Source organism: Dipodomys spectabilis, unplaced genomic scaffold (assembly GCF_019054845.1).
Source record: "Dipodomys spectabilis isolate Male_0828 unplaced genomic scaffold, ASM1905484v1 ptg000197l, whole genome shotgun sequence".
Classification (NCBI taxonomy): Eukaryota; Metazoa; Chordata; class Mammalia; order Rodentia; family Heteromyidae; genus Dipodomys; species Dipodomys spectabilis.
In genome coordinates this window covers 15,976,841-16,000,503 of record NW_024870874.1, presented here as the reverse complement: position 1 = coordinate 16,000,503, position 23,663 = coordinate 15,976,841, and the positions used below count along the sequence as shown (strand labels likewise).

The window sequence follows — 23,663 nt, the reverse complement described above, 5'->3', positions numbered from 1 at the left end:
TAGCTTTCTATAAACTGAACTATACTCCTAGTTCTTTTTGTTTTCGGGCCTTTTTTCAGGGCCATCCTTGAACTCAAGATCCTCCTGCCTCTAATTTCTTAGACATGGAACACTATGTTTGACTTCAAATTTCAATCTTCAATCCACTTTCTTTTTTTTGGGGGGGGAGGGGGTGGTCCTGGTCGTGGGGCCTGAACTCTGGGCCTGGGCGCTGTCCCTCAGCTCTTCAGCTCAAGGCTAGCACTCTACCACTTGAGCCACAGCGCCACTTCTGGCTTTTTTCTTTTTGCTTATGTGGTGCTGAGGAATCGAACCCAGGGCCTCAGGCGTGCAAGGCAAGCGCTCTACCCCTGAGCCACTTTCCCAGCCCTTCAGAAATCTACTTTCTGACTATATACTTTTTGTGTTTTGTTTTTTGTCAGGCATGGGCTTGAACTCAGGGCCTAGCTGCTATCCCTGAGCTTTTTCACTAAAGGCTAGTGCTCTATCACTTTGAGCCACAGCACCACTTCCAGTTTTCTGGTGGTTAAATGGAGATAAAGAGTCTCACAGACTTTCCAACCCTGGCTGGCTTTCAACTTCAGATCTCAGCCTCCTGAGTAGCTATGAGCTATCAGCACTCGGCTAACACATATTTTTTATAATAAACTTGTGACCAACAATAAGAAAGATGTCTTAGTCAAAGATAATTTTAAGGGCTGGGAAGGTGGCTCAGTGGTAGAGCGCTTGCCTTACATGCCTGAGGCCCTGGGTTCAATTCCTCAGCACCACATAAGCAAAAAGAAAAAAGCTGGAAGTGGCGCTGTGGCTCAAGTGGTAGAGCGCTAGCCTTGAGCTGAAGAGCTGACGGACAGTGCCCAGGCCCAGAGTACAGGCCCCATGATTGGACCTCCCCCCAAAAAAAGATAATTTTAAGAAGCTGAATTATATTCAGAAATCCTTGGTAGCTGAGTGCTGGTGACTCACGCCTATAATCCTAGCTACTCAGGAGGCTGAGATCTGAGGATTGCAGTTCAAAACCAGCTGGGGCAGAAAAGTCCCTGGGAGACACTTTTCTCCAACTAACCACCAGAGAACCAGAAGTGGCAGTGTGGCTCAAAGTGGTAGACTGTTAGCCTTGAGCAAAAAGAGTGCATAGTCAATGCCCAGGCCCAGAGTTCATGCCCTGGAACTAGCCAAAAAAAACACAAAAACAAACCAGAAATCTTTCATATAGTTTTACTGAAAATTAAAGCTGGAAAGAATCTTTGAGGCTATCTGTATATCTATAATCTTCATATATGTATATGAGAAAACTATAAAGTACAAAAAGGAAAATGGCTTGCTGTCAGGTTTCAATATTCTCATGAAATGGTATGCCCTATAAATCTTGGAAAAGCTTTTCATTAAGACAAAACATTCCAGAATGTTTTAAAATACTGCCTGTGCCACTCATTAGCTGTGTGATGTTGGTCAAGATGTTTTTCTGAGCCTTATGTTCCCATAAATACAACATAAAGACACCTCACAGGTTTTTGAGAGAGCTAAATGAGACAATGTATGTAAACTGTGACATACAGCAGAAAACTCAGTAAATTCACTAATTTCTCTCATCCATACAGTTTAGTGTTCTTGTAACTATTAGAGGTAGCCACTTTAATTAGTGAATGACTGGACTGGATGTATACTCAGATCACAGCCTTTACAGGGTGTATCTGGACTATACCTGATAATAACTTTGTGTGTGAAGTTTTATCTCTACTCCCTATTGTTGAGGGTTCCAGCTGGTATTTATAATGCTGTACAAATAAAGTTCCTATCTTTATTCAATTAATAACATTTCTTTTTTGCTATTGGAATGTTTACATCAATATGTAGATTATTCTTCTGTATACAAGGAGGCAGAGGAAGGTCTGCTGAAAAGAATGATAGCTCTGACAACTAATTCTGTCTTTATAAAAAAAGATGGATGGGGCTGGGAAGGTGGCTCAGTGGTAGAGCGCTTGCCTTGCATGCCTGAGGCCCTGGGTTTGATTCCCCAGCACCACATAAGCAAAAAGAAAAAAGCCAGAAGTGGTGCTGTGGCTCAAGTGGTAGAGCGCTAGCCTTGAGCTGAAGAGCTGACGGACAGCGCCCAGGCCCAGAGTTCAGGCCCCACGACCGGATCCAAAAAAAAAATAAAAAATAAAAAAAGATGGTTCTTTGATGGGCACAACAGACTCAGAATACCATGAAAGCAGCAACTGTTGGCTACACATCCCACACTTAGAGGTAACTGGAGTCCTTTTAAGTGTTGAGACAAGGGGACCAGTGCCAAATTGAATTAGTTTAGCAATCACTGCCTCTGAGGGGAAATTAATAGCATCTCCACAGCTATAACAACAAATAAAACTTCCATAGTGCTTCAGAGTTTGAAAACTGTTTCTAGCAACAGAAATATTCATTGGATTAGAAGCTTATCATAAAATGAAAGATGACAAGTTATTTTCCTCAAGTACCAATTCATTACAAATGGATCAAGTACTCTATGTACTCCCATGGGATACACAGGAATTTTCATGTACTTCTAGCACAGTATTCATCATATCAAATGTAAATGTTTACCCATCTATATTTTCAATGAATTATAGGCTCTATAAAGGTATGAACTGGCTAATTTCTTACTCCTTATATATTATTTTTTTTTTTCCCTGTTAGTTGTGGTATTGAACTCTTGGCCTGAGTGCTATCCCTGGGCTCTTCAGCTCAAGGCTAGTTCTCTACCACTTGAGCCACAGCACCACTTCCAGTTTTCTGGTAGCTAATTGGAGAGGAGACTTTCCTGCCTGGGCTGTCTTTGAACCGTGATCCTCAGATCTCAGCCTCCAGACTAGCTAAGATTACAGGCGGCCACCTGCACCTGGCTCACATTCTTAAGCAAATGCCTGCAATATCAGGCAGTCACTGTAATTGACTTTCCATAGGCCCCAAGGACATACTAACTTCTACAATGCCTCCTTAAAAAAAAAAAAAGGGCTAGGAAGGTGGCTCAGTGGTAGAGTGCTTGCCTTGCATGCTCAAGGCCCTGGGTTCGATTCCTTAGCACCACATAAGCAAAAAGAAAAAAGCCGGAAGTGGCGCTGTGGCTCAAGTGGTAGAGCACTAGCCTTGAGCTGAAGAGCTGAGGGTCAGTGCCCAGGCCTAGAGTTCAGGCCCCACGACCGGACCCCAAAAAAAAAAAAGAGTAATACTCTGCCTCAGATATGCAACATAATCTCCTCACCCCTCCCTGCAGTATAATAGGCATCCTCTCCCTCTCCCTCTCCTTCTTCCTCCCCCCCCTCTCCACTAGAGGGGGCCACTCACTTTCATTCTATAGGTTTGTGTGAGTAAACGTCTATTCATGCCATTAACAGTATGCCATACAGACACCGACCTGCATTGCTATCTGAAATCAGTTTTGTTAAACTGAGATCTCTTATGTATGTCTTTTTCCTTTGTAGTAATACCTTCACCAAGAACAAGTTTAAGCTCTTGACACTAAAGAATAGGCTGTGCAGCTTTAGAACATTGTCTTCTTGCTAACTGGTTAGACAATGAATTCATTTGTTTTAAAGACAGAAGAATATTAGAGAAAACTAACCATTTACATACAGTGAGTTATATGAATTATACACATTCCTAAGGAAAAAAATGCTTCTTTCACTGATAATCAGAATGTGTAAGTGGATTATCCCTGGTGCCTTCTCCCTTCAACAGCTACGTTCTTCACTCACTCATCAGTCTATTTTCTAGTACAATGTTCTATCCACTCTGCTTGTGGAATCTACCAAGAATTGATTTGACTTTCATACCTTGTCAGAAACCACAGTCCTTATTGGTAACCCTCTGCTTCAATCCCAGCAACAACTGCCTAATTACGCCAGGCACCAAGACAAGGGAGAAAAAGAGGCTGCTAGAGGGGGGTAGCTCATGGTGAGTCAGAGTGAGGAAGGAAAGCACAAAGGAAGAAGTATAAAGTAGCTGGCTTTGCACAGTAATGGCCACAGCAGAGCAAGACTGGTAAGTAAGAGCTCAGTCTTACCTGGGCTTTAATCTTAGAGTTGCTGTTGACAATATATTTCTTCTTGCTGCTCAGCATAGTGACATTACCAGCTCTAGTCCACCTTTTTGGTCCAGGAACCTTGTAGCCAAGTCTTTAAACTTTTCTCATTAGCAAGTCTGTTAACTCTGGCTCCAGCCAGCTTTTTTTTTTTTTGGGGGGGGGGGGGGGGGGAGCGGGTGCTGTCCTTCCTTGAAATCCCTGAAACAGCTCCAATCACCCTTTTAACAGTACAGCTCTGACAATAAGGCAGTTCTGTTAATGGCTCATCAGCCATTCCTAATTCTGGGGGCTGTTTTGCTTTTATTATTGTTTTTTGCTAAACATGTAATTACATGGATCCTCTGACCTCTAAACTTTAACAAGTCCCTTGACAAGGCCCAACTTGCATGCACACACAATAGCTTATTTATATAACTGGTGCACTTTTTTGCCTGCTATAATTAACTTGCTAATTAGGTTCCTTTTTAACCTTACCTCCTCCTTTTCCATGTCAGATGATTTTGGTTAACCTAGTCTCATTAGAAAAAAATTAACTATAGAGCAACTAAAACAATGAAGGAATTTATTACAGTAAGAAAAAAAATATTAGTGCCAAGTACTCAGGCAGCCTCTATCTTACACTCTGTCCTGGATTAGCCAGATAGGGAAAACAGTTTCAGCTCTGTCACCAAGGAAATCAACTTTCTCATTCCATTCTATTACCTTTTTAAATTTTTTCTCCATATCTTCTTTTTTTTTTTTCTTTTTGTTGGTTGTGGGGCTTGAAGTCTGGGCCTGGGCGCTGTCCCTTAGCCCTTCAGATCAAGGCTAGCACTATTCCACTTGAGCCACAGTGCCACTTCTGGTTTTCTGGTGGTTATTTGGAGATAAGAGTCTTATGGACTTTCCTGCCTGGGCTGACTTTGTACTGTGATCCTCAGATCTCAGCCTCCTGAGTAGCTAGGATTACAGGCAAGAGCCACCAGCGCCCAGCTTCCATTTCTTTAACTGTGTATCTTTCATACTGTTTTTGATATGTGGCACCAAGTCTCATCTGAAGGAAAATGTGAATTTGGCAATGAACCCCCCAGTTGGCCCCATTCTCCAAAAAGAAAACAAACAAAAAAAAAAGCCGGGCCCCGGTGGCTCATGCCTGTAATCCTAGCTACTCAGGAGGCTGAGATCTGAGGATCGAGGTTCAAAGCTAGCCCGGGAAGGAACATCCATAAGACTCTTATCTCCAATAAACCACTAGAAAACCGTAAGTGGCGCTGTGGCTCAAGCGGTAGGGCGCTTGCCTTGAGCTGAAGAGCGCAGGGACAGTGTCCAGGCCCAGAGTTCAAGTCCTACGACCAACAAAAAAAACAAAACAACAACAAAAAACATGTTTTTGTTTTTATTTTTTGAATACTTCAATCACTTTTTTTAATGCAAACTGCAAATGATATTTGAGAGTGGATATGACAGTGGCGCAGCCTATTGGTTAAAAAAATGAGCAAAACCTTAAACAGTATTCTTTTCAAAAGACTAACCATATATTAGGTGTTTATAAAATATCCTGAAATGTTTTGCCCTAAGCCAAACTAAATCACTTAATCTAACAGAGGACAGAATATAAAAACAAAGTCAGCTTACAGAATAGTTTCTCCAGAGGTCAAATAAATAGCCTGAAAAAACCATGTTTTCTGGAAGGTGAAGCTATATAAGGAAAGTTTCTAATCTCCAGAATTGAAACTACCTAATTACAGAGAAATAAAAGATTCAAACAAAAGGGGGGGAAAAACATCATTTATTTGCTGATTTCTGAAAGAGACCAGTGGAAAACACTCTAAACTGAAAGCTACAGAGATAGGGGTGCAAATATTTGAATTCTGCAGAGGCGGGGAGAGGGAGTGCTTGCGGCTTGTTGAGTGAAAAGAAAGTACATAAAATGGTAAGTTGTTTTTCAAAAATAATCTTTTGCCAGGCACTGGTGGCTCATACCTGTAATCCTAGCTACTCAGGAGGCTGAGATCTGAGGATTGCAGCTGGAGATCCAGCCCAGGCAGGAAAGTCTATGAGACTTATCTCCAATTAACCATGAGGAAACTGCAAGTGGCACTGAGGCTCAAAGTGGTAGACAACTAGCTTTGAGTCCAAAAAAAAAAAAAAACAACAAAACTTAGGGACAGCACCCAAGCCCTGAGTTCAAGCCCCAAGACCACACCCCCCCAAAAAATTATAATCTTTCTTGGAATGATTGAATTGTACAATGTTTATTGATTTCTTAAGAAGAGAAAGAGGGAAGGAGAATGAGTACTATGCTGATAGGCACAGTCCTGTATATATGTTACTTCTGTTAATCTGCACAAGAATCTTAAGAAGTAGGCATTATTATCCTCATTTGACAAATCAAGAATGTGCATTACTGAGATGGTTTTGTCTAATGTCTTACAGCAAATAAGTAATAGACTAGAATTGGAGAAGCTATTTCCGCTACACCACAGTTTAGGACATTAATCAGAAGCTTACTTTTTGATTGAAGAAGGGAGAAAAGAAAAGGAAAAGAAGCCTACTTTTTTACATTAACCCACAACTCAATCCTCTTAAATTTATTTTTAAGTTTATGTAACTTAAAATTTCTCTAAATTAATTTTCTTACTAGACTATCTCAGAAACAATTTTACCCAAATGATCTTGGGTGCTGGTTAAACCTGGTTAAATCAATTCTGAATCAGCTAATCATGCAAGAATTAGATATTTAATAGCCCCTTAATTGGTAACTTTGCCCAATGTCACTACTCAAAAATGTAAATAGGAATTAAATAAACTCAAATGTTGATATTCACCATTTTCCATGATAGTTCTGATCTTACCTGGAATTTCACCAAGTGAGATACATCAATGTTTTTCTGTTTGATGAATCTCTAAACTGCTGCTTTTCTCACAAGAATATTAACCCTTGTGTATGATAAATTGGTTCCTCATTTTCCTTACTCAAATGAAAAGAAGCTCCTCGGTCCAATGGCTCTTATGTCACCAGACCTGAGCAGGAGGTTGCTGCAGATCTGTACCAAGTACCACCAGATGTACTGTTATTGATGGAAAAAGTCTTACTACTTAACCAACTTAGCTAACATAGTTCTCAAACTTCATCAAAATCATCCATGGGAGGAGCTAGAGGTATACCTGGCAGTAGAGGCTTGCCTTCTGAGCACAAGTTCCTGGGTCCTTCTAGTATCATCAAAAAAACCCCAAAGCCAAAAAACCAAAACATCCACACATGCAGGGCTTATTAGAGCCTCACCTTCTGAATTTTTTACTTATTGGGTCTGGGTGGGACCTGAATTCTACTTTTTTTGTGTGTTCTGCCTATATTGGAGGGCTTGAACTCAGGGCTTCAGGTTCTCAATAATCAGATCTCAGCTTCCTGAGTCGCTAGGATTATAGGCTTAAGCCACCAATGCCCAGCTTAAATTCTACATTTCTTTTTTTTTTTTTTCTTTTTGGGTCCGGTCGTGGGGCCTGAACTCTGGGCCTGGGCACTGTCCCTCAGCTCTTCAGCTCAAGGCTAGCACTCTACCACTTGAGCCACAGCGCCACTTCCGGCTTTTTTCTTTTTGCTTATGTGGTGCTGAGGAATCGAACCCAGGGCCTCATGCATGCAAGGCAAGCGCTCTACCACTGAGCCACCTTCCCAGCCCCAATTCTACATTTCTAACAAGTCACACAAGATGCTTATGTAGCTAGTCTGGAGGGCATACTTGGGGAAATATTTTTCCCCAAGTATGAATAAAGCAGTCCTGATTTTCTGAATTCTCCCTTCTATTTTCCTCTCTATGGCTATGGCCATGGATGCATATTCATTGGCAAAAAAAAAAAAAGGTTATTTGAATGGTCAGAGACTAGAATAAGATGATCCTTTAATCCACTATGGGGTTTAAAAAGAACTGGATTTAATTCTGGTTTCTCTACTATTAGGCTCTTAAGAATAGATGGTGAGGGCCAGTGTTGTAGAACACTTGCCTAATGAGTACGAGGCCTTAGGTTCAATCTTGAGTACCACATAGATACATAGATTTGGTCTTGTTATTTTCAAATAAGAGTCTTTTTGCCCAGTTACATAGACACAATCTTATTTATGTTTCCTGAATATCTGAGGTGACAGGTATGTGCTACCACACATATTTAGTGTTTATTGAGATAGCATCTCAAAAACTTTTTGGCTGGACTGGCCTCAAATTAAGATCCTTTTACTTTCAGCCTCCCAAGAAGCTAAGATTACAAGCATCAGCCACTATGCCTGGCTAGGACAAAGTTCATAATGTATAATCTCTGGATGTCCAGGACCCCCTAAAAGAGAATTAAAATTTCCTATTTCTGTCTGTTTTTCTGGGAAGACAGTTGATAGTTGAGCAGTTTCCATAGTTGAACAGAGATCCATCTCTGCATCTAGTAATCAAGCTGCTTCTTTCACCATTTACCAGGTACCCTGAAGGTTTATGACTCACTTCCAAAAGAGATGGTTCAAGTACCTCTCAAGACATCTTTTCTTTACAAGCCAAATGAGAGGGCTCAATAAACTCTTTCCCTAAGAAAGAGATTACTTCTAGCTGAGAGAAGACCAGCAACGAGCTGGCTTAGTGTTCATAAAGTCCATCAACTAGATTTCACATGGAAAAATAACAAGTAGTACAGAGACACTAGGTAGGAAAAAATATTAAAATATAAAAGCAAGAAAAGAGTTGGGTGTCAGTGGCTCATACCTGTAATCCTAGCTACTCAGGAGGCTGAGATCTGAGGATTGCGGTTCAAAGCCAGCCCAGGCAGGAAAGTCCGTGAGACTCTTATCTCCAATAAACAACTAGAAAGCCGGAAGTGGCGCTGTGGCTCAAGTGATAGAGTGCTTGCCTTGAGCTGAAGAGCGCAGGGACAGTGCCCAAGCCCAGAGTTCAAGCCCCACGACCGACAAAAAAGAAAAGAAAAGAAAAAAAGGCTATGGTTGGTCACCATGCAGGTATTTTACCTGGCAAAAAGGACTAAAGATTTCTTGGTGAAAATGAAACATATCTATAAAGGCATTCTTTAAAAGGATATGTTCCCCAGTCTTTCAACAGTAAAACTTCCTGAATAAAACTAGGAAAATCCCTCACATGAAATTAACTGAGGAGCTGAGCACTTGTGGCTCAAGCCTGTAATCCTAGCTACTCCCTGAGGATCACAGTTCAAAGCTAGTCCGCTGGAAAATCCCTGGGACTCTTATCTCCAATTAACTACCAGAAAACTCGAAGTGGCACTGTGGCTCCAAGTGGCAGAGTGCTATCCTGGAGCGAAAAGAGCTCAGGGACAGAGCACAGGCCCTGCATTCAAACCACACGATCAACAAAAAGAAATAAACTGAGGAGCCCAGACTGGGGCAGAAGTTTTTCAGTGACTGACAGAACGTCACTTCAAAAATTTGTCACTTTTTGAACTTGGATTCCTCATGTTTTGTCCTGGTTTACACTGCAGCAGGGAGTCAAAGATTTGAGTACTGTTAGTTGCTCTGTGTAGTCTTAGTCTTATTCCCCCAGGGACATGCAAGTTCCTTTTTGCTGGTGATTACCAATAAAACAGGTGCTCTGCTAGATACTCTTCTAGATTTTCTTCCCGAAAGATTTGAGAGGGCTTTGTTTTGGTAGCAGGGCTGGTCTCAGTGGGAGCACTAATCTTGAGCAAAAAAGCTCAGGGATATCATCCAGGCCCTGTGTTCAAGCCATAGGACAGGACCATGTACACAGTTGTCTGCGTGCATGCATGTGCATATGCTCCCGTGCATGTGCGTGTGCGCGCGCACGCGCGCACCCCCCCCCCACACGTCTTTCACAAAGAAGCTAATTGCATTATTGAAGACAGACCTTTTCCATTGTTTTACAAAGGACTTCTGATTAAAGATATTTCTCTAGGCCAAAAAATTGCTGAGAGAAAAGCCATATTAAACACAGTGAGCTAAATTATGCTTTGTTTGAAAATAATCTCTAAGAGCTAGGAAACCCTAGATTATGGCTCTTAAACAACAGTCATAATTCCTTTTGGGCAGTTTTCCTGTTCACATAAACAGAAAGAAGGTAAACGGACAAAAGTTCAGGAGAAGTTCTATTGAGAGGATATGTCAGCACAGAAGATGCCAAGGACTATTCCTAACAGTAATTTAAGCTTTTATTGATTCTGAATTGGTATACTCATGTTCAATACAATTCTGCTGTAATATTCCTCTGTAAAAAAAAATGCCAAAGTTCATTGTGAAGATTAAAAGGTGTTTATGACTTAAAAAAATAAACAAATGCCAAAGTTCAGTATCTTAATATAGTTCTTCTAAGAAACCAAACTTCTTTTTTTTTTTAAATTGTGAAAATACCATACAGAGGGGTTACAATTACATGGGCAAGATAACGACTACATTTCTTATCAAGCATTGTTGCCTCCTCCTTTGTTTCCCCTTCCCATCCCTTCTCATATCCCTCCCTACCCCCCCAACCAAACTTTTTTGGTTTCCCTTCTTGCTTTCCCTTTCTTATTAGTAAGTTAAAAAAAAAAGTAAAAACCCAACCAGAATTATTCAGAAGATACATTCTATAAATCACTACATTATTTGAAATAAGTTTGTGAATGAATAAATTTCCATCAAATGTTTATAAACTGAACATAATGTTCTAAAATAACGTTAACAGTAGTAACCTCTAAAAAAATAAGGCAACGGTTGTAGTAAATAGAGTTGAAATCAGATTCTTCATTAAGTCTTTATTAGGTCTATTATATATATTCAGTCTCATTATCAATAGTCATTTCTTTGAGTCCATAATTCCTTAAACACTAAAAAGAACTTATAATGTGCTGGAGCAAATCTAACTAGTTAGTGATAGGGAAATCTATTATGCCAGAAATCAAGTTAAAATCTAGAAGAAATCAGAAGACTTTTGAATCAAAAGTTGAAATTGCATGCAAAGTGTTAGCTTTTAAGTGCTAATAATTATCAACTAATAAGACTTTATTTTATTCCATTAAAACTACTTATTGATCAAATATGTATTGTGAAGTGGTACAGTTCCTGCCTTATAGAAATACATACAAAGCCGGGTGCCAGTGGCTCACACCTACTCAGGAGTTTGAGATCTCAGGAGTGTAGTTCTAGGCCAGCCCAGGCAGGGAAGTCCATGAGACTCTTATCTCCTATGAACCACTCAAAAATGGGAAGTGGTATTGTAGCTCCAGTAGTAGAATGTTAGCCTTGAACACAAAGAGGCTCAAGGACAGCACCTAGCCCCTGAGTTCAAGCCTGCAACCAACAAAAAGAAAGAAAGAAAAGGTGGGTGCTGGTGGCTTACGCCTGTAATCCTAGCTACTCGGGAGGCTAAGATCTGAGGATCAAGGTTCAAAGCCAGCTGGGGCAGAAAAGTCCATGAGACTCTTATCTCCAATAAACCACTAGAAAACCGTAAGTGGCGCTGTGGCTCAAGTGGTAGAGCACTTGCCTTGAGCTAAAGAGTTGAGGAACAGCACCCAGGCCCAGAGTTCAAGCCCCATGACCGACCACAAAAAGAAAAAAAGAACAAAAACAAAAGAAAGGAAGGGGGGGAGTGAGCGAGCTTGCGAAAGAGAAAGGGGGGGTGAGGGGGAGAGGGAAAGGGAGAGGAAGAGAGAGGGAGCAAGAGAGAGAAATAAGGAAGGAAGGAAGGAGGGCGGGCGGGCAGGCAGGCGGGCAGGCAGGCAAGCAGGCAGGCAGACATGAAGGTTAGAAGATTAGGGTATGGCTGAAGTGGTAGACCCAACCATGAGGCCCTGGGTTCAATATTCAATACTGCCCAAAGAAATAAAATAAAATAAAAATAAGCAGGACATTTGTGGCTCATGCCTGTAATCCTAGCTATTCAGGAGGCTGAGATCTGAGAATCATGGTTTGAAGCCAGCCCAGACAAGAAAGTCTATGAGACCCTTACCTCCAAATAATCAAGCACTAGTCTTGAGCAAAAAAGCTCAGGGACAGGACCCAGGCCTTGAGTTCAAACCCCAGTATGGTGTGCACATGTATATATGTGTGTGTGTATGCGTGCTTGCGCACACACCCACACACCCACACACACTTTTAAAGACAAAGGAATAGTTGGAGGAAGGTTTTGACAAGAGGAAAAAAATGGGTAGAAGGGGGTAAAAGTTAAACCTTTTTAGACAATTAGGATAACACCATTTTGACAAGTTCTACCACTCCCCTAGACCCATTATTTTTTCCCCATGAATACACTAAACATCAGCTTGAAAGAGAAATTGGAAGCAACCCCTGGATAAGACCTAGGTAGTACACTAGCTAGCAAAGGAGGCCAGCCCAGGCCCTCTATTAGATAGCCAGGAAATCCCCAGCTTTCCCTACTCCAGCCCACTAAACCTGCCTTCCCTAGCTTCACTGGTAATTAAAAAACAGGGTTGATCCAATACGTAAGAACTAATTAGAAGTTAGAGCAATGATTGTTTTCTCAGCCACAGATTTTGATAGAAACCTCTTTGTCACTTGTCAGAAAAGGTTGCCTTCATTATCAAGAAATAGAAGGAAAAGCAAAGAAACCAAAGAACTCACCATCCACTCAGGCATATGAAAAGCTGAGGTGCCCTCATTACCGTCCCACTTCTCCATAGTTCAGGTTTGGGTAAGATATGTCTTGAAGCAAAAGAGAATGCTGGTTTGGAAATGCTAGGGTTATGTGAGGGCCACAAAGCAGACCCAAACCTAGGAATTCAGAAGCTCAATGTCTAGAATAAACTGTATCCCTTTTTACAAAAGTCTTCTGTTCAAATCACAATCATTAGCTGTGTGACAAATCTCTTAACTAGTCAGCTTCATAGTCTTCTGCTTGAAAATCAGAGCAGACACAAAGTTCTGCAGTTCTGCACCCTGACACTGTACTTCCTACAGGACACTCATTGTTAAATGATATCTACTCTACACCACCTTCCCAGTGGGGACTTTCTGCAGCAACAGGCCAGCTTCCTTCCTCTCTATGTATAAGGCACTGGTTAATTTTCTCCCGCCCCTCAGGACACGTCATTGGAGGGGCTGATACCAAGATCAATAAGGATGGGGTCAAGAAGGCACTCCTGTTTCTCAAGAGCAGCTTGATTTGGATCAGTACAGTAAACAGGCGTTTCCTTGAAACCAGAGTTCTTTATGGCTTTCAAGTTCACACAACTACGCAGAAGCTCCCCATCTGCTCCCACCAGGGGTCTAGCACCATACTCTCTCAAGCGAAATTCTTTTTTTTTTTTTTTTTGGGGGGGGAGGGGTCCGGTCGTGGAGCCTGAACTCTGGGCCTGGGCGCTGTCCCTCAGCTCTTCAGCTCAAGGCTCTACCACTTGAGCCACAGCGCCACTCTAGCACTCTACCACTTGAGCCACAGGGCCACTTCTGGCTTTTTTTTTTTTTTTTTGCTTATGTGGTGCTGAGGAATCGAACCCAGGGCCTCAAGCATGCAATGCAAGCGCTCTACCACTGAGCCACCTTCCCAGCTCTCAAGCAAAATTCTTAATGCATGGGAAGTTCAGATGGCATCAGGGAAGATCTTTTTTTTTTTTTTCCCCAAAATGAAAACCATAGAAGTTCTCAAGAAACTTCTGGGACCACAGCTCCCTCTACTGGCTCCCTATACTATGTACAAGAAGGTTTAGCAGCTCAGGGCTATAGAAAGAGCTGACTGTGAAGTGGTTTCACTGAGATCAACCAGGAATCACCACAGTGAAGGTTTAAAGGAGGGCCAGGATTCCCTGCCAAGACTAGCATGGTCTCAAAGTCCAGTGCTAGTTTTCCCCTACAGATCTGGTTTCAGGATGGAACAGGATGCCAACAAAATAGCCCTGTACAATCTTAACCTATAAAGGACCTCAGAAGCTGTTTCTGAAGTTAAGAACACTTCAGAAGTTTGGAAATTAATCATGACTAGGGAAAAAAAAAATCTAGAAAAGGTGCCAGAGAGAGGAATTCAAATGACTGACCAGGCCTAGACCAAAGAGAAAGGCAAGTAAAAACAGAAGGGATACTTGTAGTGGTTCCTGTCTGTAATCCCAGCTACAGAAGAGGATGAGACCCGGAACAGTGGTTGAAAGCCAGTCTAGGCAGAAAAGTCTATGAGATTCCATCACTAATTAACCAGAAAAATGCTGGACTGGAGGAATGGTTCAGGTGGTAGAATACTAGATATGAGCAAGAAAACTGAGCAAGAGCATAAGGCCCTGAGTAAACAAACTCTGGTATGGGCACACAAAAACAGAACAAAACAAGACAAAACAAAACAAACAGAAGGTGTATGGAAAGTTGTCAAGAAATTAGAGCTCACAGGGAAGGTACAGAGCAGGTGTTGTAAAAGGAGACAACAGCAGAGGTAGAGGAAAGGAATCTGTAGCAACAAAGAAGCACTGGAGTTAAGGAATCTGCGTGATATCAAAATACAGGAGGTTGATGAGATGTGGGTTTCTGGGTGAAGGAAATCAGAGAATTATTATCACTATTATCTTTTCTGAATTTTTAAAATCAGAAAGCAGGGGAGATAGGGCTTGCAGCCATTAGGATGTCAACTTTGAAGAGTTTTAACTGAAGCAACCTCCTGTTATTGTTCTCTGGCCTTCCTTTATTCCAGACTTCGTCAATGAGAAGTCATATCTACTACCTCAATTTCTTTACTTTTTCTTTTGTGTGTGTGAGGTTTGTGTGTGTTGGTCATGGGGCTTGAACTCTGTGCCTGGGCGCTGTCACTGAGCTCTTCAGCTCAAGGCTAGTGTTCTACCACTCTGAGCAACAGTGCCACTTCCAGTTTTTCTGGTTGGAAATACAAGTCTCATGGGCTTTCATACCTGGGCTGGCTTTGAATCACAATTCTCAAATCTCTGCCTCCTGAGTAGCTAGGATTAAAGGAATGAGCCACCGGCACCAAGCTACTACCTCAACTTCTAAAGATGAAAAGTATTTCATCTGTGTCTTATTTGCAACATGTCTGACATCAAAATTATCCTTCCATCTTACCTTTCCCTCCACCCCCAAACAATGTTTTGTTCTCATTTTTCTATCTGTGTTAGTGTTACCGTTCCCTCAGTCAACTGGATATGAAACTTTAGTTATCTTTGACTTCCCCTAGTCCCTCCATCAAGCTTTCCTCCACCAAGTCTTTCTCTATCCTTTTCCGTTCACTTTCAATGCCTGCTTAAAAGAATTCCACAAGGGAGGGCTCAGTGGTAGAGTGCTTGCCTTAAGGCATGCATGAGGCCCTGGGTTCGATTCCTCAGCACCACATAAGCAGAAAAAGCTGGAAGTGGTGCTGTGGCTCAAGTGGTAGGGAAGTAGCCTTGAGCTGAAGAGCTGAGGGACAGCTCTTCAGAGTTCAGGCCGGCAAAAAGAAAAAAAAAATCTGAAAAAAATTCTACAAGAAAACAAAAACAATAAGATACTCACCCCTCTCCATACACAAATCCTCTCAAGTCTTTCACTATATACCACTACACACTCTACCTTCCAGATGAGCTGTACTACATGCCATTTCTAGACTTGAAGGCTATACAGTGTAGTAGCCATGAATATTAGTTTTATAATAAGATCGATAGGTGAAAATCTGGGTGCTGCCAATTAATCTTTCTATCCTTCCTGTTTTCTAGTCTGCAAAGTAGAAATAATAACACATGTCTTAGGAATGATGAAGAATTTAAAAGGGTGCATATGCTGAGGACTTAATGGTAGCTCTTTAATAATATCATTACTATACTCTGTCCTTACCTCAATGCCTTTGTTCAAGTCATTTTCTCAAATTGAAATGCATTTGTTTCTGCCTATACCTTCATCATCTTTACTTATTTAAATTCTCCAAGGTTCTGCTGAAATGATGATTTGTTGTTGTTTTTTTTTTAATCAGAAAACCACATCTCAAGATAAGACTGTCCCCTTTCCTCTAACTTTGTTCTTAGGCTGTTTTACTGTTGTTACCTTTCCTCATAGTATAGTTACTGTGTTTTTGTGTTTAATCCTTATTAGGCTCCAGTTTCTGTCTGTGAGTGAGTGTGAGTGTGTGTGTGTGTGTGTGTGTGTGTGTGTGTGTTTGATGGTACTAGGGCTTGAATTCAGGGTCTGTGTACTTGCTCAAGGCTGATGCTTTGCCATTTGAGCCACACCTCTACTCCCAGACTCCAGGTTCTTTAGGGGCTTAGTGAACTTTGATTTGCTTACACAGCCTGGCCTACAGTAAAAGCTTAAGATATTCTCAAATAAGCTGAGAGTTTGTGGTTCATACATGTAATGCTAGCTACTTGAGAGGCTGAAATAAGGAAGAACAAAGTTCAAGGTCTGACCAGTCAGGAAATTTTTCAAGACCCCTCCCCCATTTTTTTTTTATTGTGAAAATACTGTACAGAGGGGTTACAATTACATGGGCAAGATAATGGGTACATTTCTTATCAAGCATTGCTGCCTCCTCCTTTGTTTCCCCTTCCCATCCCTTCCCATTCTCTCCCCACCTCCCCACCCAATCTCCCCCCCCCCCCCCCCCCCCCCCCCCGCCCAAAGTTGTAAAGTTCGTTTTCAACATAACGACTTGTACATCTCATTGTTGCAATGGGTCCACCTGTATCCCTATTTAAACGATTTGTTTTTTCCCTTCCCCTCCACAAATTATACCAACCTCAAATACAGTGAAAGCAGGGGTTATACCATGGGGGAGGGACATACAAAGCAATAAAGAAATAATCTTATGTGTTAGAAACAATCACATGAAAGAAAAAAAATTTAAATACATATCTTAGGGTTCATTTCCCTAACATCAACTTATCTGACCTTTTCTGCTTGACTCAGACATATACTAGTTATTGCAATTAAGGGAAACCATGGGACCTATGTTTCTTTCGGCCTGGCTTACTTCACTTAATATGATTTTTTCCAAGTCTTTCCGTTTCCTAACAAATGGGGTAATGTCATTCTTTCTGATGGAAGCATAGAATTCCATTGTGTATATATACCACATTTTCTTGATCCATTCATCTACTGAGGGGCATCTGGGTTGGTTCCATATCTTAGCTATGGTAAATAATGCTGCAATAGGCATAGTTGTGCTGGTAGCTTTAGTGTGGTCTTGTTTGTGAACATTTGGGTATCAAGACCCCTTCTTAACTGGGCACAGTTGTATTTGTTGTCATCCTAGCTATGACTGAAAGCCTAAATTAAGGTAGTCACAGTTCAAGTGTGTGCCTGCGCAAAAGCAAGATATTATCAAAAACAACTAATGCAAAACAAGAATGGAGGCATGGCACAGCTTTAGAGCCCTTTCCTAGTAAACATGAGTTCAAATTCATGTAGACCAGAGAGACAGAGAGAGACAGAGAAAGAGAAAGAATAAGAAAGAGAAAAAGAGAGAAAATAAATTTTAAAATAAATTTTAAATTTTTCTATGATGTATCAAAATATTTTGGGGGAAAAAACTTGCATAAATCAGTGTACTTAAAATGTTTACATCTATTTTAGAAAATTTATTACATTATTTTTTACTTATAGATAAGAGTTAGTTCTATTACCACAGGTATGGCTTACTGGATGGTGAGTCCCTAAAAAGGTTTTAATCCTTAATCATAACGTGATCCCTGCAGGAATATATAATCACTCTCTACTGCTTTATCTGCATCAGTGATAATCCATTATGATCTGCATGTAACAATGCTTTTGAGAACAAATCAAGCTAAAAAAAAAACCTGTGCAACTGCTACAGTGGAACTGGATTCTTAGAATATTATGTAATTCTAATCAGCAAATTACTATGTTATTAGCATGCTTGTTTATATTCTCCATATTATTATTTATTAAACAGAAGACGACTGCCTTTGTGGTAGTTATCTATTAAGCCATAAGAGAAAAATGTGTTCTCAAAAAACTAGGATTAGGAATAAAATAATAAAACAGCTAAAATGTATCTCTTTGGTAGGCCTGACATTATTGTAATTCTGGCTTTTGTTTTGCTAGCCTAGTGTATTTTTTAACTAAAATAGATTCCACTTGAAAGTTATGGCCTTACTACATCTTTCTATAATGATTTCTACAGTAAAAATAAAATACCAAATAATACAAAATACTTTTTTTTTTTTTTTTTGGTCAGTCACAGGGCCTGAACGCTGGGCCTGGGTGCTGTCCCTCAGCTCTTCAGCTCAAGGCTAGCACTCTTACCACTTGAGCCACAGAGCCACTTCTGGCTTTTTCTGCTTATGTGGTGCTGAGGAATCAAACCTAGGTCCTCATGCATGCAAGGCAAGCACTCTACCACTGAGCCACCTTCCCAGCCCGCAACTATTGTACCTGAGAACTTAAGATCTATTCACTGATTGGGACGGTATAAGGCATGAAGCACAGGCCTAAATACTAGTTATAAACTTGCTTCTAATATAAGTTCATTAACTATAATGTACCTTAAAAGATATGCCCATAACAGATCAAGAATGAGATCTTGCACATTACAGAACCTTTAACATTTAAATGAGTTAGAAACTTACACACACAAAAAAAAATCAGTCAAATCATGTCAGCCCTCTATTTAACAAAACAAAAACCCAAAAAACTGATAGTTAGTGAAGAGCTGAGAAGCTCACTTTAACTCTAAGAACAACTCCAAGTCCTGCTTTCTACCAATGGTGGCTTGCTTGGTAATGGGATCATAATCACTGAGGGCGTGCCAGATGATCAGAGTCAGATTGAGTCCATGCTTAGAGCTAAAGGGGGAAGGTCAGAAAGTTAAGTGTTTCCAGACCCAGCAATAAAGAAGTAACTACAGTGGCAGAACAGTTTTGAACAAAAGAAAATGAATCTGGAACCTAAAGAGTCATAAGCACAGGGTAAAGTGCACAAGACTGTGACCCTGTCTTCTATTCTTGGCTTGTCTCTAATGATTTTATTAGACTGTGGAAAGTCACCTGATTACTCATTTAGTATTTCTAATCCATCTGGCTTCTTTGTAATAATAAGAAAAACAGTAATGATTCTTTAGCCACCTCAGAATAGCTAATTAGAGGATAAGTTTCCTATGCAGCAGGAGTTCAAAGCTCAATCTGTTTAGTTATGAAGTTGCTAGACCTTAAATTTCCTTTGTTTGGTTACAGTTTAAATTTCAAGTGTCCCTAAAACTCATGTATTGAAGGCCTGGTCACCAGCCTATGGAGCTATTGGGAGGTAGTGGAATTGAAGGTAAGACATTGGGAGTATGTTCTTCAAGATGGTTGCTGCACAACCAACACAAAGTAAACAGAAGATACCAAGATGTTCTACTTTACTACAGGCCCAAAGCAATATGGCCAAGCAACTGTAGATCTCTGAAACCATAAGTCAAAGTAAATCTTTTCTCTCTACAAGTTCATCTCAAGTATTTTTTTAAATAACCACCCCTTCAAATTTGAAATGTCAATGTTACCATAGCAACAGGACTTTTAAGTCCTCCTTCCTACTTCATATCCCAAATGATGGTAGGCATTTTACCCCTCAGTTCCTTGTTATCTGAAGACACATATTCCATACATACTTTAGACTTAACATGGAGGTATCACCATTACCAAGAAAGCCATAGGTCTGTTTTGTTGTTTTGTTTTTGCTGGTCCTGGGGCTTAATCTCTGGGCTTGGGCGCTGTCCCTGAGCCTCTTTGTGCTCAAGGCTAGCACTGTACTTGAATTACAGTGCTACTTCTAGCTTTTTTCTGAGTAGTTTATTGGAGGTAAAAGTCTCAAGGGCTTTTCTACCAAGGCTGACTTCAAACTGTGATCCTCAGATCTCAGCCTCCTGAGTAGCTAGGATTACAGGCATGAGCCACCAGCCCCTAGCAAGACACAGGTCTTAAAGTTGAACGGATTGTGGTTAGAAAGTTAGCTGTACCCTTAAGAAAGCTACATTAATTTTCAGAGCCATTGTTTTCTTATGTGTAAAACAGAATAATAGCAATTTCCTCACAATAATTTTATAGAGACCAAGTAATAAATGTTCACACACACACACACAATCAGGGAGCTATTTTTGCCCAGAACTAGATATTGTAGAGTACTACTAACCTGCTTGGTTAAATCTTGCACTTACGTAACCTCAGGTGAATTACTTGTTTTTGCTCTCAATCTGAATACTGAAGATATTAAGATTGCTGGCCTATGCTAGACACCATAACTCAATCCTATAATCCTAGCTACATAGGAGGCTGAGATCTAAGATTCCCAGTTCAAAGCCAGCCTGGACTAACAAATCTGAGAGACTTTCATCTCCAACTGACTGTAGCAAAAAGCCAGAACTGGAGGCATAGCTCAAGTAGTAGAGCACCAGTTGTGAGTGAAAAAAGCCAAATGAGAGGGAATGGCCCAGATAGGGAATGGCCCAGAGTTTAAGCCCTAACACACACACACACACACACACACACACACACACACACACACACACACACACACACACTATAAAAAATTATTATATAAAAGGTACAATATCTAAGCCTTCTTGGAAGGTAATAGAAATCAGGAAGACTGCAGTTCAAGGCTAGCCTGGGTAAAAAGCTCACCAAACCCCATCCTAACAAATAACAGCTAGATGAAACGATAAGTACCTGTCCTACAAGCTACTGTGGGAAGCATAAATAAGAGGCTAGTAGTCTAGGCTGGCCCAGGCAAAAAGTGAGTCTTTATCTCAAAAATAACCAGGGTAAAAGGAATGCAGGTTAAGTGGTAGAGTATCTGCCTAGCAAGCTTGAATACAAACCTCAATACCACAAAAAAATTAACTGGAATTTTTCTATTTAAAACATTTTTTCTGGTCCTTAAAAAATTGTTATTATAAAGGTAATATACAGATAGTTACAGTTATATAAGTTGGGTAATGAATACGTTTCTTTTTGGACAATGTCACCCCTTCCCTTGCTCTCTCCCAGTCTTTCCCCTTCTGTCCCTACTCACAAGTTATATAGTTCATTTTCAACATAGTGTCTAATGAGTACCACTGCTGTATTTGTTCACCTTTTGTTAAAACACATTATTATTGCCAATAATGATCATGTATATTCTTCTTCTGATATTCTCAAATCCATCTTTTCCTCTTATATATAATCACTTTATTCATTTAATCAAACCACAAATATTTATTGCTACCATAATTCTGACTTGCCTTCAAAGTGCTTAGAGTCTAGGAAGGAAGAAACAATTAGATAAGTAATTACAACAAGAGTATGAAAAATGAACATGTAAGTCAGTGTGCTATGAAAGTATATGGCAAGGGCACCATCTTGAACTGGGGCATGGCATCAGAGGTGCTTCACAGAGGTGAGGAGGTAAAGCATGTGCAAAGCCAGTTGCCAATGGCTCATGCCTGTAATCCTAGCTACTCAGGAGGCTGAGATCCAAGGATCCTGATTTGAAGCCAGCCCAGGCAGGAAAATCCGGACTTATCTCCAATTAACCACCAGAAAACTGGAAATGGCTCTGTGACTCAAAGAGGTAGAGTACTACTAGCCTTGAGCCAAAAAGGTCAGGAATAGTGCCTAGACCCTGAGTTCAAGCCCCATAAGAGAAAGAAAGAAAGAGAGGGGGGAGGGAGGGAGGGAGTGAGGGAGGGAGGGAGGAAGGAAGGAAGGAAGGAAGCAAGGAAGGAAAAAGATTGTGCAGAAGTCACTGGTATGTCCTGAAGAGAAAGACTGGAAAAGATATTCCAGAGAGAACATGTACTCCATAATCTCTTTCCTTTCCTCCTCTTCCTCCTCCTTCTTCATCAGCTTCTCCTTCTTTTCTTCTTTTTTTTTTTTTTTTTTGGGGGGGTCGGTTGTGGGGCTTGAACTCTGGGCCCGGGCTAGTGCTCTACCACTAGAGACACAGAGTCATTTTCAGTTTTCTGGTGGTTTACTGGAGATAAGAATCTCACTAGCTGGGCACTGGTGGTTCAACCCTGTAATCCTAGCTACTCAGGAGGCTTAGATCTGAGGATCAATGTTTAAAGCCAGCCAGGGCAGGAAAAGTCTTTGAGACTCTTACCTCCAATTAACCACCTGAAAACGGGAAGTAGCACTAAGGCTCAAGTGGTAAGGCACTTTCCTTGAGCTGAAGAGCTAAGGGACAGCCCCCAGGCTGAGTTCAAGCCCCAGGACTGACAAAGAAAAAAAAAAGTCTCACAGACTTTCCTGCCCTAACTGTCTTTGAACCATGATCCTCAGATCTCAGGCCTCCTTAACAGCTAGGATTACAGGCGTGAGCCACCAGTGCCTGGCTAAATTCTTATTTAAAAAAAATTTTTTTTAGTCAGTCTTGGGGCTTGATTGAACTCTGGGCCTGGGTGGTGTCCCTGAGCTCTTCAGCTAAAGATAAGCACTCTACCACTTGAGCTATAGCGCCCAATTCTGGCTTTTTCTGTGTATGTGGTGCTGAGGAATCAAACCTAGGGCCTCACGCATGCAAAGCAAGCACTCACCACTGAGCCACCTTCCCAGCCCCTCTCCTTTCGTCCTCTTTTTTTTTTTTTGTCTTTTCTTTTTTGGTACTGAGGATCGAACCCAGGACGTTGTACTTGCTAGGCAAGCGCTTTGCCACTGAGCTACATCCCAGCCCTCTCCTTTCTTCTTAATACCAACTTCTGATACCTGACTATTGGTATATCCGTCTATTTCAGTGCTTTTCACATCTGAATGTGCATGCAAATTATTTGAATTACTATTAAAATTTCCATTCTAATTTAGTAAGTTTAGAGTAGGTCCCAAGAGCTCTCAGATGATGCCCAGGGTGCTGAGACTACACTTTGAGAAGCAAGAGCTTAGATAATTCTACCCCATAATGACCTATAGAGATGTTAAATTCAATTTCAATTTATTTATACATAATTGTCATAGCATGATCACATCACTTCCTAGTTCACGATGCCCCAAAGCTCCCCACTATATTCAAATAAATTCAAACTCCGTAGCATAATAAGATACAAGACTGTTTTTGTCTTTGCCTCTGCATATGTCTTAGAGTACTAGCTCTCTGCATTTCCCCCCTGCTCATAGTGAACATTCATGTGCGTACATATGCCTTTCAGCACACAGTTCCAGCTCTTGGTCTAACTTGAGAATCAATTGTACAAGTCTCTGAATAATCCCCCAAACTGATCTGTATCACAGCACATCTCAATGTTGTAACTAGTTGTTTCTACATTGGAACTGTAAGCATTTTGAGGGCTGAAATGAGTGTCTTATTTTTTATATGCAAAACATACATCAACCAATGGAATATGTACTGAATGACAAATAAATAGCTCAGAAAGCAGCTCAAAAAATAAAAAAAGAGCTAGTACTTGAAGTGTAAAAGGAAGAAAATGGGAACCAGGAACAAACAATGATGAACAAAACCATAAATAGAAATATAGCAAAATTATGCTAATATAGCTAAAAGTGCCTCCTCATTGCTGACTAATCTAACCAGAAAGTAATCAAGCAATACAGACTATAGTATAATGAAGCCAGCACTAAGCTGCCTTCTCCACTCCCTGCTAAGTCTCTAGAACCTGGGAGTGGAGTGTTGACTTACTTAAATCCTCAATTCCCCTGATATAGCAAGTTCAGGTCAGGGTTCACTACAGTTAACGCCACCACCCATACTTAACCTTGAAAAGTTCTT

At 40.8% G+C, this 23,663-nt stretch overlaps 1 protein-coding gene across 6 annotated transcripts in view; it reads right to left on the bottom strand.

Annotated features, from left to right (window-relative positions):
- Ahcyl2 (adenosylhomocysteinase like 2) overlaps positions 1–23,663 on the bottom strand; it is a 156,524-nt gene that overhangs the window by 50,015 nt on the left and 82,846 nt on the right. For 2 of the 6 annotated variants that reach the window (XM_042696093.1, XM_042696095.1), the window contains exon 1: positions 4,043–4,199. The exons of 2 other annotated variants lie outside the window; for them this stretch is intronic. In XM_042696093.1, coding sequence (XP_042552027.1) covers positions 4,043–4,099 — 57 coding nt within the window. In that variant the 5' untranslated portion in view covers positions 4,100–4,199. Of the gene's footprint in view, positions 1–4,042; positions 4,200–12,629; positions 13,018–23,663 lie in introns of those variants that run through there. 2 more of the 6 variants (XM_042696094.1, XM_042696096.1) reach the window with 2 other exon arrangements.